Here is an 11887-nt window from a genome sequence, read left to right on the forward strand (position 1 = left end):
ACGGTTAAGATGGTAAACTGTAAGTGGCATGTATTTTACGAAAATCAGTTTTTAAAAGGACATTGGAGTTGCTAGTCTTTCGTTCTGGAATCATTTTACTAAGATAATGGTATGACTTTCTCCTTCCCTTCTTTTCGGATCTCTGCTTAAATGACCCTGTACCACTCTGTGCTTGGCTACCCTGTGTTAGGCTCCCAAGGGACCGTCATTCATATTCGTGATTTTCTCTGTTGAGCATTTATCTATTCCTGTCTCCCCTTGTGGGGACAGAAGCTCTGGGTATCATATGTGCGTGGGTCACTGCTTTCTCTGCTCCAGACCTGTAACAGTGTTCTCCACCTGGTGTGGGCTCAACAGGGACCTACTGAATGCACAAGAAACCCTTGGTATGAGTACTTGTGAAAATAAACTCTTTTTTTTTTGTACAGCATGCATGGGGGCAAATGAGCATATTGCTTTCTGTTATACTTTCTAATAGTTACTTTTAAAAAATTCTTCTTGTGTTTGTTTATTTTGGGGTGCATGCGCAAGAGACACACAGAGCACCAGTGGGGGAAGGCCAGAGAGAGAGAGAGAGAGAGAGAGGGAGAATCCAAAGCAGACTCCAGGTTCTGAGCTGTCAGCACAGAGCCCGATGTGGGGCTCAAACTCATGAACCGGGAGATCACGACCTGAGCCGAAATCAGATGCTTAACCCACTGAGACACCCAGGTTTTAGACTGGGTTTTAGACCATATTAGCCCTGCTCTTATCATATTTCAAAAGATACCCATATATTCTTGACATTCTGGTCTATTCTTATCCCATAGACCATTACTCTTTCCATTTCATAACTGACAAAAAGTGAGCAAAAGGGTTGTAAGGTTGTTCTTGCTTTATTTGTTTGTTTGTTTGTTTGCTTGCTTATTTATTTACGCAAGGACACTTCACACCCAGTGTGGAGTCCAACGTGGGGCTTGAACTCACAACCCTGACATCAAGACCTGACCTGCGATCAAGCATCAGACACTTAACCAACTGAGCTACCAAGGCACCTCTGGTACTGTTTAATTTTATTAGCCTGTAAAGATGACTGGAAAGTTCATTTAATATTGAAGAAATTGGCCATGTAACAGCTTCCTAAAAGACTGTTATTTTGTCGACTGATTCACTGTTTTTTTTTTTTTTTTTTAAGATTTGAATAACAACTTAAAACCTGTTTTCTCCAAGCGGAACACGCCCCTACGAGCTTTCCATCAGTACAAAATTGTGATGTCACAATCAACTCACAGGGTCAGAGTCACTCAGGACACTCTAAACCTTTGTCCCCAAAAAACCTCCAAAGTAGTGTACCGTCCAGCTCGTTCACCCACTTCAGAGTCTGGGAAATAAAGGAAGACCTAATGTTTCCACACATTTGGTCTGTATCTTGGCATTTATATTTATGAATGGGCATAATTCAATGCCCACACATAAATCTTTCTGTCTTTCAACAAGGAAAAGGGTGCAGTTTGCTGGGGAAAGAAGGTGATTTCCTTGAAACTCATCTGAGAGAAAGGGAAGGACGGGTTTGTTCCCCACACTCCCCACCTCCAAGAATGAGTGAATGAGTCTCAGTGTGACATGAGATATGCAGGCTTGATCCAAACGACCCTGTAGGCAAGCCTGCCTTCTGAATGTCCTTTGGAGGGGTTGATGGAAGAAATGACTAACATGCCGCAGGTCTGAGAGATCTTTGGGATACATTGCTGCCAACACGATGTTTATTTTCAGCGTTGCACAATGGTCTCTTGTAAAAAATGACAAGTAGATAAACATTGCCACATTCACAGATGTTTACTATATAAAGAGGTCAAGAGTCTCACCAGCAGGTAATTGATTCTGAGCTTCCTCCAGAGGAGAAACCAAGAGGTGCTAGAAAGATGAAGATTCTACTCTTACTTCTTGGAGTCGTTCTGGTTTGTGGCGGCCGCCTACCTCTTCCGGACGGCCGCCTACCTCTACCGGACGGCCGCCTACCTCTTCCGGACGGACGCCTACCTCTACCGGACGGCCGCCTACCTCTACCGGACGGCCGCCTACCTCTTCCGGACGGCCGCCTACCTCTACCGGACGGCCGCCTACCTCTTCCGGACGGCCGCCTACCTCTACCGGACGGCCGCCTACCTCTTCCGGACGGCCGCCTACCTCTACCGGACGGCCGCCTACCTGTTCCGGACGGCCGCCTACCTCTTCCGGACGGCCGCCTACCTCTACCGGACGGCCGCCTACCTCTACCGGACGGTCGCCTACCTTTACTGGAAGGCCACCTACCTTTACCGGACAGCCACCCACCTTTACAAGACAACCTTACACAGGTACCAGAAAAAGGCTGACCTGACATGGACGTCTTCATGTGTGTGCCTCTGTGTGTGTGTGTGTGTGTGTGTGTGCGTGTGTCTTTTGGGGGGTTTTCTATGTATATCCAAATTTACGTGCATCTAAGCCTAGCCATGCACCTGGAAACTCGGAATCCCTCTGTTCATCGCCTCCTTACACATCTCTTTTGTACATGTCTGCTCTGGTCTATTAACTGGCTGCTTCCCCCGTACTTATAAAACAGAAGGTGCATCAGCCAAAGAGCTGTTGGGTTTGAGCTCTTGCATTCGATAAGAACGAGCGTGCTATTTCAGGACTATGTGAGTTTTTAGTTCTGCTGCAGACTTGGGTTTCTCAGTATTTTATAAATCGTGCTTTTGTTCCTTAAAGTTCGATAGCTCACTGCTGATGTAAAAGAGGAGGGAAACCCATGCTGGATGATGTTGGAGGCCATCAAAAGAACTGGACCGACGTTTCTCATGGAAACTTTGCTTTTAGCTTTCAGGAGAATGGAACACGCTTTTGGTCGCAGCCACCAACGTTGACAAGATAAGCAACGGCCCATTCCACGGTTATATGCGCAAAGTTGATGTGGACATAACAAATGGCACAGCCGTCTTCAATTTTTCTGTCATGTAAGAATAGCACAGAATGAAAAGGCCTGATCTCATGACCCTGAGAGGGCATCCGAGTTGCACGTTTGCAGTGAAATACCTCGCTGATGTTGGAAAGTGAGGCTCTGAGTTCTTAAGAAATTCAGTACACCCTTCTTGCTTTAATGAGAGGATTCTCAGGGACCTCCTGTGACCATAGGGTTCCCGACACTGGCCTCAATCATTCTCTACCCTGAAGAACTCCCAAGTAGCAATGTTTAATCATTATTAAAGTCACCAAAGCCTTTGCGGCTTCAAATGTTATTTATAAAATGCTCACTTTCCTGCAGGCATTTTATTAAGAACTCAAGAGTAACAGACGATGAAGACACTTTTTTACTTCCATTGTTCAAACCAGAGCCAGATACAGATCTATAAAGTAATAATATCATGCATGAAATTCTTTACTAAGAGTAAAGATGCGGTGGAAAGAGGGCACCAGAAAATGACAAATGATCGCATAGCTGAACTGTATTGCTAAATTGAAAACACCAGCAATCACACATGCTGATGAATTCACCTGGAAATAACAATGATTTCCACACCAACATTTGACTTCCAGTAGACGACTCCTAGGATAACAAAATGAAGCAGGAGGTACCACTGAAGTCAAAGGAATATAGGGCATCTGAAAGCATCAAATCATGCAAACAGATCCTGGCCTGTAAGATTAAAACATCTATTTACATTGTAGGTGGGAAGTTTAATGCTAATTTCTATCTTTCTGAGTTCAGATGGATCTGCTCGGGGGAACTGATGATAGCTTATGATAGTTCAAAAAGTTCCCAGTATAAAGAAATGAGAAAACTTGCAAAGGGTGGTGACAGGGGATTATAAGAAACCGAATGAAGTCTGTTTCTGAAGACCTAATTTCTAAAGCTATAGGTAGAATGCAAGAATCGTTCAGTCTCCACTGCTCACACACACATAAACACAGGCACATACTTTGAAGAATGAGAAATAAAGAGAGACTGACATGAAGGAAAAGAAAGGGTTATGTTTGGAGACAGTGGTTTATAAATATATAAATATAATTGTGTATTACATTATATAACATGTTATATATATAATATGAAATCTTATACAATTATAATGTGGAATAACATATAATAATAATAATAATAATATATGTATACGCCTACAATATAGTGAGCATTCCATAAATAACACTCGAAGGCTCTACAAAGTCAGTAATGGATAAAACTGCAGTATACTATATACAATAATTGTATAACATTGCATATATACATACATTATATGTAATATACATGTAATATTATATAATTATGTAATTATATACATATATGAAATAGATATGTAATGTAATACAATTATATAACTATTTATATAATTGTATATAAAATACATAGTTGGTTATGCTAGATACAATAATCACATAACATTGCATACATACATACATTATATGTAATATACATGTAACGTTATAGAATTGTATGATTATTTAGATACATATATGTAATAGATATGTCATATAATACAATGATATAATTAATTATATAATTGTATATAAAAAATATAGTTGGCTATATGTTACATACAAAATTATATAACACTGCATATATACAGACATTATATGTAATATACATGTAATGTTATATAATTATGTAATTACATAGATACATATATGTAATAGATATGTAATGTTATATAATTATATATTTGATTATATAACTGTATATAAAATATATAGTTGGTTATATGTTATATACAATAATTATATAACATTGCATACATCCATACATTGTTTGTAATATACATGTAACGTTATATAATTAGGTAATTATATACATACACATATGTAATAGATATGCAATGTTATATAATTATATAATTGATTATATATAAAATATATAGTTGGTTATATGTTCTATATAATATATAATGGATTATACACATATTATCAAATTACACTCACATCCTATTTCAATAGATACACCTGTCAGTTTTCATTAACTTTTTAAAGTACCCTAGGGTCTTTTTCTCTCATTTTTCAAATTTCTGCGTCCGTCTGTGTTTAGTAGACTTTCCCTTTGGACGCCCACCCTGCAATCAGGTTTACTGAAACACAAGGGACGTGTAGTGGTAGGTATCCATGTGAAGGCATAGTTCAGCGAACTTGGACCTATGTGTACATCTATTGCACCCTCAAGATGCATACATTTCCATCACCCCAGGTAGCTATAGGCAACACCTGACATGCCGTGTTTTCCTTCCCTCTTCTAGAACTTCACACGCATTAAACTTCACACGCCGAAATTAAACACGATGCATCTCATTCTGCTTTCTTCACTCTGCATAAGGTTTGGAACGTATATCCACGTGTCTCCGTATGCAAACAGTCACTCGCGTCACTGCCAATCAAAGTTCCTCGTGTATGTACCAATATGACGTTTCCCACTTCCTGGGTAACGTTTCCACGTTGTGGTTGTCTTGAACACCTTGGATACGAACTGCTCTGCACTAATGTCTCTGCCGACACATATTCATTTGCAACTCTTCTCCGGTAGCCCAGAACTGCTGCATGATGGCACACGAGCATATTTAACCACAGAAAGGGTCAAGCTGTTTTCTAAGTGACGGTGCCTTTTGCATTCTTGCCAGTAACGTCTCAGATATTTAGCGGCAGCACATTCTTCCTAAACCTCGGTATTGACATCTTTTGATTTTATGCAGTCCCGTGAACGTGAGGTACCAGCTCACTGTGGTTTTAACCTGCATGTCTCTGATGAGTCATCGACCTGAGCACGGTTTCCTACACCACTCTTGCATGACGGGTCTGTTCAACCATTTGCCCCATTTTAGTTGGTTTACTTCCTCTTTTACGATTTCTGCCGTATTCATTCTTCCTGTTTTTCCAAATATGCATTTTTTGTCATATACACACACAGGAATACACAAACTCTCACGTTATATATGTGACACGTATATAATTGTTTGTAATACACATGTAGTTTCCATCTAGCACATACACGCATCATGTGTATTTATGCATTAGCTCGTGTGTGGATGGATGTATGTTTGTGCGTGGGCACACACGTGTGACTTGATGCCTAATTTTCTGAGTAGTGTTTTTATACAAGTTTATGGTTCTAATTAAATTAAGCCCATCATTTTTCCCCCTTTTCTGGGGGGTGCTTTTTGTCTATTATATTATGTAAGAAATCTTTGCCCACGTTGTGACAACCGCCAAGAACCGTCTTGACGGCTCTTCTTCTCTTTTTCCAGAAAATCTTTAAGGCAAGGGAATGTTCTTTTTGCCTTCTTTTCTAACAATTCAGATTTCTTCATGTTTAATTGCCTTTAAATATGACTTGTTTTATAGTCACTCTTTAGAACTACCTGATTCCATGTGTAGACAAAGACATTTTTGGCAGGTGACCTTTGATGGTGGAAAACCGACTTCTTCTCTTTCAAATGGCACGTTGTTTACAGGCACTGAAATGATGCCTCGTGCAGATTCTTGTGCGATTGAGACAAAGAGAATGTTAATTGTGGTTCAAAGTTTGTTTTCATCGACTCACTCGAAGACATTTTGTTTTTAAGGATGAACGGACTGTGCACAGGAAAGTCTGCCGTGGGAAACATTGGGCGTGACAAGTTTATCAATGTTGGTTGTAAGTACAAGTATTTTACTGAGATATTAAGGTCAAAATCGTAGTCTCCACTTCTTTCTGGAACTCTTCTCTGCCTGAATTCTAGTTCAACTAATCATTGGACATGTGACCAGGCACACTCCCCTAAATTATCTATCCAAGCACTTTATCTTGTCGTGCACAGTTAAGTCATAGGACATTGGTGGCCCCTTCCAATTTTGAGTATTATTAAATCATTCATAAGGGCTCAGGATGTTTATTTCATAAAGTTCTTGAGTATATGAGAATGTTTCAAGATAATTTAAATGGCCTTAGGAACTAAATATAATAGGTTTATCCTTGGTTTACATATCAATCTCATTTTGCTTTAAGAGAATACTTTTTTAAACATCATCTTAAAACATCTTAACTGCATTCCATTCTTGGGAGATTAACCTACAATCCAAGGAAATCGGAGTGATTTTAATCACCAGGCACATTTGTTCGTAACCTCAGCTTCTGTTAAAAGCAATGGGGATGTCGGCTAACACTTAGATTCTAAACTCTTCTTAATTACCCTAAACAACACTCCCAATTTTAAATGGCCTAATGTCTAAATATCTGATTAAAATTGTGATGTGTAAGTCTGTGGTTACACCCCTCATCTAAGATAAGAAACAGCACAACGGCTTTGCAAAAAGTAGAATACATATGAAAACAAAGTGAATTATATGTCTGGCATTCGACCCTATGCATATTCCTCAGTAACTTATGTTCCCAGATTTTTTAAGTTATGTTTTCACTCTTCTTAGCTTTACATTATTTTTTCCTTTGCCTGAGCCATCAACGTCCTCTATCATCTTTTCTTTAATTTTCTCCCTTTTGGTAACCCCTTCTAACTTAGATTTGGACAACTTGAGAAGGGAGAATGAGCTGCACTTACTGTAACAGCTCTTTGGGAACTAGGAATTGTAACCTACCCAGCTCTGTTCTGGAGAAAGTGAGGTGTCACACTGACAAGCAGAATACCAGCAGTGGCCTTGAAACCACCCTGGAGGCTCAGAAGACAGATTTAACTTCATTGCTTCCATAACCTGCACTACCTCTATAAACCTATTTAGTGAGATTTCCTGCAAAGCCCTTCATTTAAAAAATTTTTTTAATGTTTATTTATCTTTGAGAGAGAGAGAGAGAGAGAGAGAGAGAGAGAGCTGAGCACAAGCAGGGGAGGGACACAGAGAGAGGGAGACACAAAATTCGAAGCAGGCTGCAGGCTCTGAGCTGTCAACACAGAGCCCGATGTAGGGCTTGAACTCATGAGCCGTGAGATCATGACCTGAGTGGAAGTTAGATGCTCAACCCACTGAGCAATCCAAGCAAAGCCCTTCTTTATAACATTATCATTAAAACATTTGGTTACTAAGAATCTGAAGAGATGTATAAACTCTTATTTAAATTGTTCCAACACAACCCAAGACTCATGGACCTAAGAGCAGGCCTGTGCAAGGTTTAGGTCCATGCAACTCTGAAGTTGTTTCAGCTGCCACTTGGTCTCTGGCTGGGGCTGACTAAGGCTATTTGAATGGGAAACACAAAGTGGCATAGTTTCAAATAAAATCCTGATGAGTGGTTCCAGTAAGGCATTGTGTACGTTGAGAGCAGAAGAGAGAACGGATATTAGAAGGTATGGTGATGACGCTAAGTTGGTCAATGCTTATTCTTTTTCTTGTATACGTGCCAGGGTGGATGGGCAGAGCCAGAGTGGAAGGTGCCCCTGCAGGCGGGATCTGAACGTGTGTATCGTCACAAGTAAAACCGTATTAATAAAAATGCACATGTTCATGGCAGCCAGAGATTTGTTGGGTAATACACCTAGATTAAGGGGGCGGACGCAAGTGACTCAGAAGATCGCCCAATGTAGGATAGGCACTCAGCACACAGTCATGCAGGGTTTTAAAGGGCAACTGAATTTTGGTCTTAAAGAGAAATCATCTCCAATGCCGGGATAAGGCAAATAGAAAGAGATTTTAAACTTGTATTGATAATATGCCATATGACAACAAGTCATGTTGTTCAAAAAATGTTGGCTCCACTGGAACACATGTTTCAGAAAACACTTTAGTAAGACAGGAAGAGGTGAAATGTTTAATTTTGGAAGAATGGGGCAATAAGGATAATTTCCTTACGGGCCTTGTCTCCATGTCATACGCAATGTTAACATTCGCTGCATCGTTGGAGGGACCAATATGAGAATGTTGTTACCAATATGCTAATTAGGCCACGGTAGAGCCAATCTCCAATACATTCACTAAGGCAAGGCTACAGTTTATATACATTTTACATATATATTTTTTGTCTCACTCACAGATGCGGGTCAACATTTTTTCCAAATTCTTTCTGGCACCTTAAATTCTCTCACAATCAACTTGAACACCAGAAGCAGTACCACAAAGACGTTTGTATTGCTTGGTACGTATATCTTCCTGACGATGGTCATGGTCGCGTAATATTTCCATTGTCAGCATTCTCAGTGTGAAAATCAGTAGAGGTTGGAGGTAGCAGATTGTAAGACATTTAAGAATAATTCCCATTTGTGCAAAAAAAAAAATCAGTTTGATTAGAAATTATTTGCTAACAAGTCAACTCATTTCAAGCCACGGCTATCTTCGGGTTGACCCCAGTTCCTTCATTTTATGACAATTTTTCAAATAGACTCTTCAGCCTCAGAGCAGAAACTTAAAAACAACAAAAAGCCTTCATCCTGTTTAATCCTTTCAATGCACTATTGTGAACATCAACGATTGCCACCCCCAGGGGCTTGAGAGGGGTGCTTCAGCTCTGAGATACTAGGTTTCAAGTTGGAAAAAGGCATTTGAAAACTCTGGTTTTCATAAAAAAGGAAGCTGTCTCCCATTACTGTGTGACAGGGCTATGGTTGGGAAGGTGAGAACCGTGCTTGCTTTTTCTTTGGGCCCAGAACCAGGGGTGCATGTCAGAGCCAGAGTCTGAGGTGTAGGCAGAGATGAGGTAGGCAGGATATTCTTGATGGATGAGGCCCCCAATTCATGGATTTCCTGCTGTTTTCCTGGAGTCCCGCTGCTGATGTTGGGCACTGCATGGGTTATACAGGGACAGCAGTGAACGGCTCCTACCACTTAGGTCAGGCAGCTGACACTGGGACAGAGTCAGTGGCAACTGTTGGAGACTGAGTTAAAGACTTGATTTCCCCATTCATTCTCCTCATTCTGCATTCAGAAATTCTTAGGGGTTCTAATGGGCAATTTCTGCTTTATGCACGGTGATTTTCAGGCAGAGGACTTCATGCTGATGACAACGACTTTGCAAAGTTCAGGGAGTTGATGAGACAAAACAATATTCCCGAAGAAAATCTTATAGATATGAGCAAAACTGGTAATGTGACTATATATATATATATATATATATATATATATATATTTTTTTTTTTTTTTTTTTTTTTTCCCCTGAACATATCTCTCACCTGATCTGTAAATATGCTATCTGGAAAAAAAAAAACTGATTCATTTTACATTTTCTCTTCCATGAATTATCTTTCATAAAATCCATTATTTAAAAGAAGAAATCCTTACAAATATTGGGAAATGGCCATGAAGGGTTGCTCCTTTATTCACCTTTTGTATTTGTCTTTCCCCAGAGAAGTGTCCTAAAAATGAGAGGGGCACCAACCCGTCCTGAACACTCTAGTAAGAATGAAGTGTTATCAGTGCCGCTATGTCAACTCGGTAATTATGTCACTAGAGAGCTTTTTTATGTTACATGAGGTTACTTTTTTTACCCCAAGATTGCAAACCAGTTGAGGTGATTAATGCTAAAAAGCAGTTTGGGGGATAAAACATTATTTCACAAGAATCATGCCAGTGACAGCCATTCAGAGAGTAGCAGGAAAGCCAGATGCTGGTGGGGATGACAGGAAAAATGAGTTTTCCATTCAGTTCTGACTTGAGGGTTGCCCGAATGCGTCACCACTCCATGTGCACTATTCCCGCTCATCCCGTGTTTAGTTCTGCATAATTGCAACAGCCACCTCAGAGGCCCTCCTACCACGCCAATGACACAACCGTTCAATGTGTATTTTCCGGCAGAACGTGATTTCCTTAAAGCGTGATTGTTAAACCTTTAAAGTAATATGAGCCTCAAATTATGACTGTGCTCTAGGCTAACACATGCCATTTGTCACTGTTGTTGGGAAGAAAGGGGCGAAAGAAAGGTCAAACAGAAATATTAGCTTTCATGCTGAATATAATGTCCTGAGGCCAGAGAGCTTTTGCAATCAGAAGACCAGAGTGTAACTCCATCAAAGATCCTGTAAAATCATGTTTGATGCGCCATCCCCATGAACATTCATTCTGAAATCATGAAAGTGTTGGAAGGGATCCTGATTATGAAAAGTCCCATCACACACACATCCCTGAAAAAATTCCAGTGGGTCCCCCCCATATTGTAGGGATGGAGAGTATGATGTTCCCTGTGGGATTGGTGCACTGGGTCAACTAAACGTCCCCTGAACCCTTGATGATGTACTTCCTGAGTCTCATACAGTCCACTCAACTCAACGTCCTCTCCTGTTTTATGCACCTGTAGCTGCATCACTGAGAACCAGGAACACGGTCTTCCCCATGGAATCAGGATCAACAGCATGAAGAGTATGTTCCTTCTTTCTGCTTCACATCATTTTCTCTATTCACAAACATGTTTGCCTTTCCCATCTCATCTCTGTCCATCACCATTCAGGTCCTGTTTGGTGTTACAGGATTTCTGAATGATTAAATAAATTGATTACACGTGTACCCTGTACCTGTGTGTCTGTGCACATATGCATGTATCCTAAACCTGTGTGTTTAATTTTAAAAACACATAAATATCCACTTTACATACAACTACCCAGGAAAGCATGGCTATCATAGGATCAACATCCCATCAGAGACCATTCAGATTAGGCTTAAATAGAAAAGCCACAGAGGTGTCTAAATGAGAGGGAGAAAAAGGTCTAAACCATCAGCGGAAGGGACGATGGGTATTTTTACTACAATGGTCAAGAAAAAACGTCCCAAGGAAGCATCTTATCTACCACAAGGAAAGAAGTGTGCACACCTCACTGAGAGTTATACACAGACAGTCTACAATGCCTTGAGTCATAATTGAGGGGAACTGCCTACCATCACAGCACCATTACCCATGAAACTGAGGAGAAGGACTGCTATTTCCTTACAGTAGGATCACAGTCATTACAGATGGGGCATCACAGTCATCCAAGATGGGGCAGCG

At 40.4% G+C, this 11887-nt stretch overlaps 1 protein-coding gene across 1 annotated transcript; it reads left to right on the forward strand.

Moving 5' to 3' along the window:
- Nucleotides 1-1823: 1823 nt before the first annotated feature.
- On the forward strand, nt 1824-11376 carry LOC123595195 (nuclear pore complex-interacting protein family member B13-like). The gene is made up of 7 exons (XM_045472572.1): nt 1824-2336; nt 2836-2972; nt 6555-6635; nt 9021-9052; nt 9893-9994; nt 10257-10302; nt 11204-11376. The coding sequence occupies exons 1-6, from the start codon at nt 1902-1904 to the stop codon at nt 10295-10297; spliced, it is 828 nt and encodes a 275-aa protein (XP_045328528.1). The 5' UTR covers nt 1824-1901; the 3' UTR covers nt 10298-10302; nt 11204-11376.
- The last annotated feature ends 511 nt before the right edge of the window (nt 11377-11887 follow it).

The sequence above is a fragment of the Leopardus geoffroyi genome, chromosome X (assembly GCF_018350155.1).
Source record: "Leopardus geoffroyi isolate Oge1 chromosome X, O.geoffroyi_Oge1_pat1.0, whole genome shotgun sequence".
In the NCBI taxonomy this organism is placed as follows: Eukaryota; Metazoa; Chordata; class Mammalia; order Carnivora; family Felidae; genus Leopardus; species Leopardus geoffroyi.

Excerpts from the sequence above, each read along its gene's own strand:
- LOC123595195 (XM_045472572.1), top strand. The coding sequence starts at position 1,902 with ATGAAGATTCTACTCTTACTTCTTGGAGTCGTTCTGGTTTGTGGCGGC. Across the intron at positions 2,337-2,835 it reads TACAAGACAACCTTACACAG|CTTTCAGGAGAATGGAACAC; the intron begins GTACCAGAAAAA and ends CTTTGCTTTTAG. Across the intron at positions 6,636-9,020 it reads AATGTTGGTTGTAAGTACAA|AAGCAGTACCACAAAGACGT; the intron begins GTATTTTACTGA and ends CTTGAACACCAG.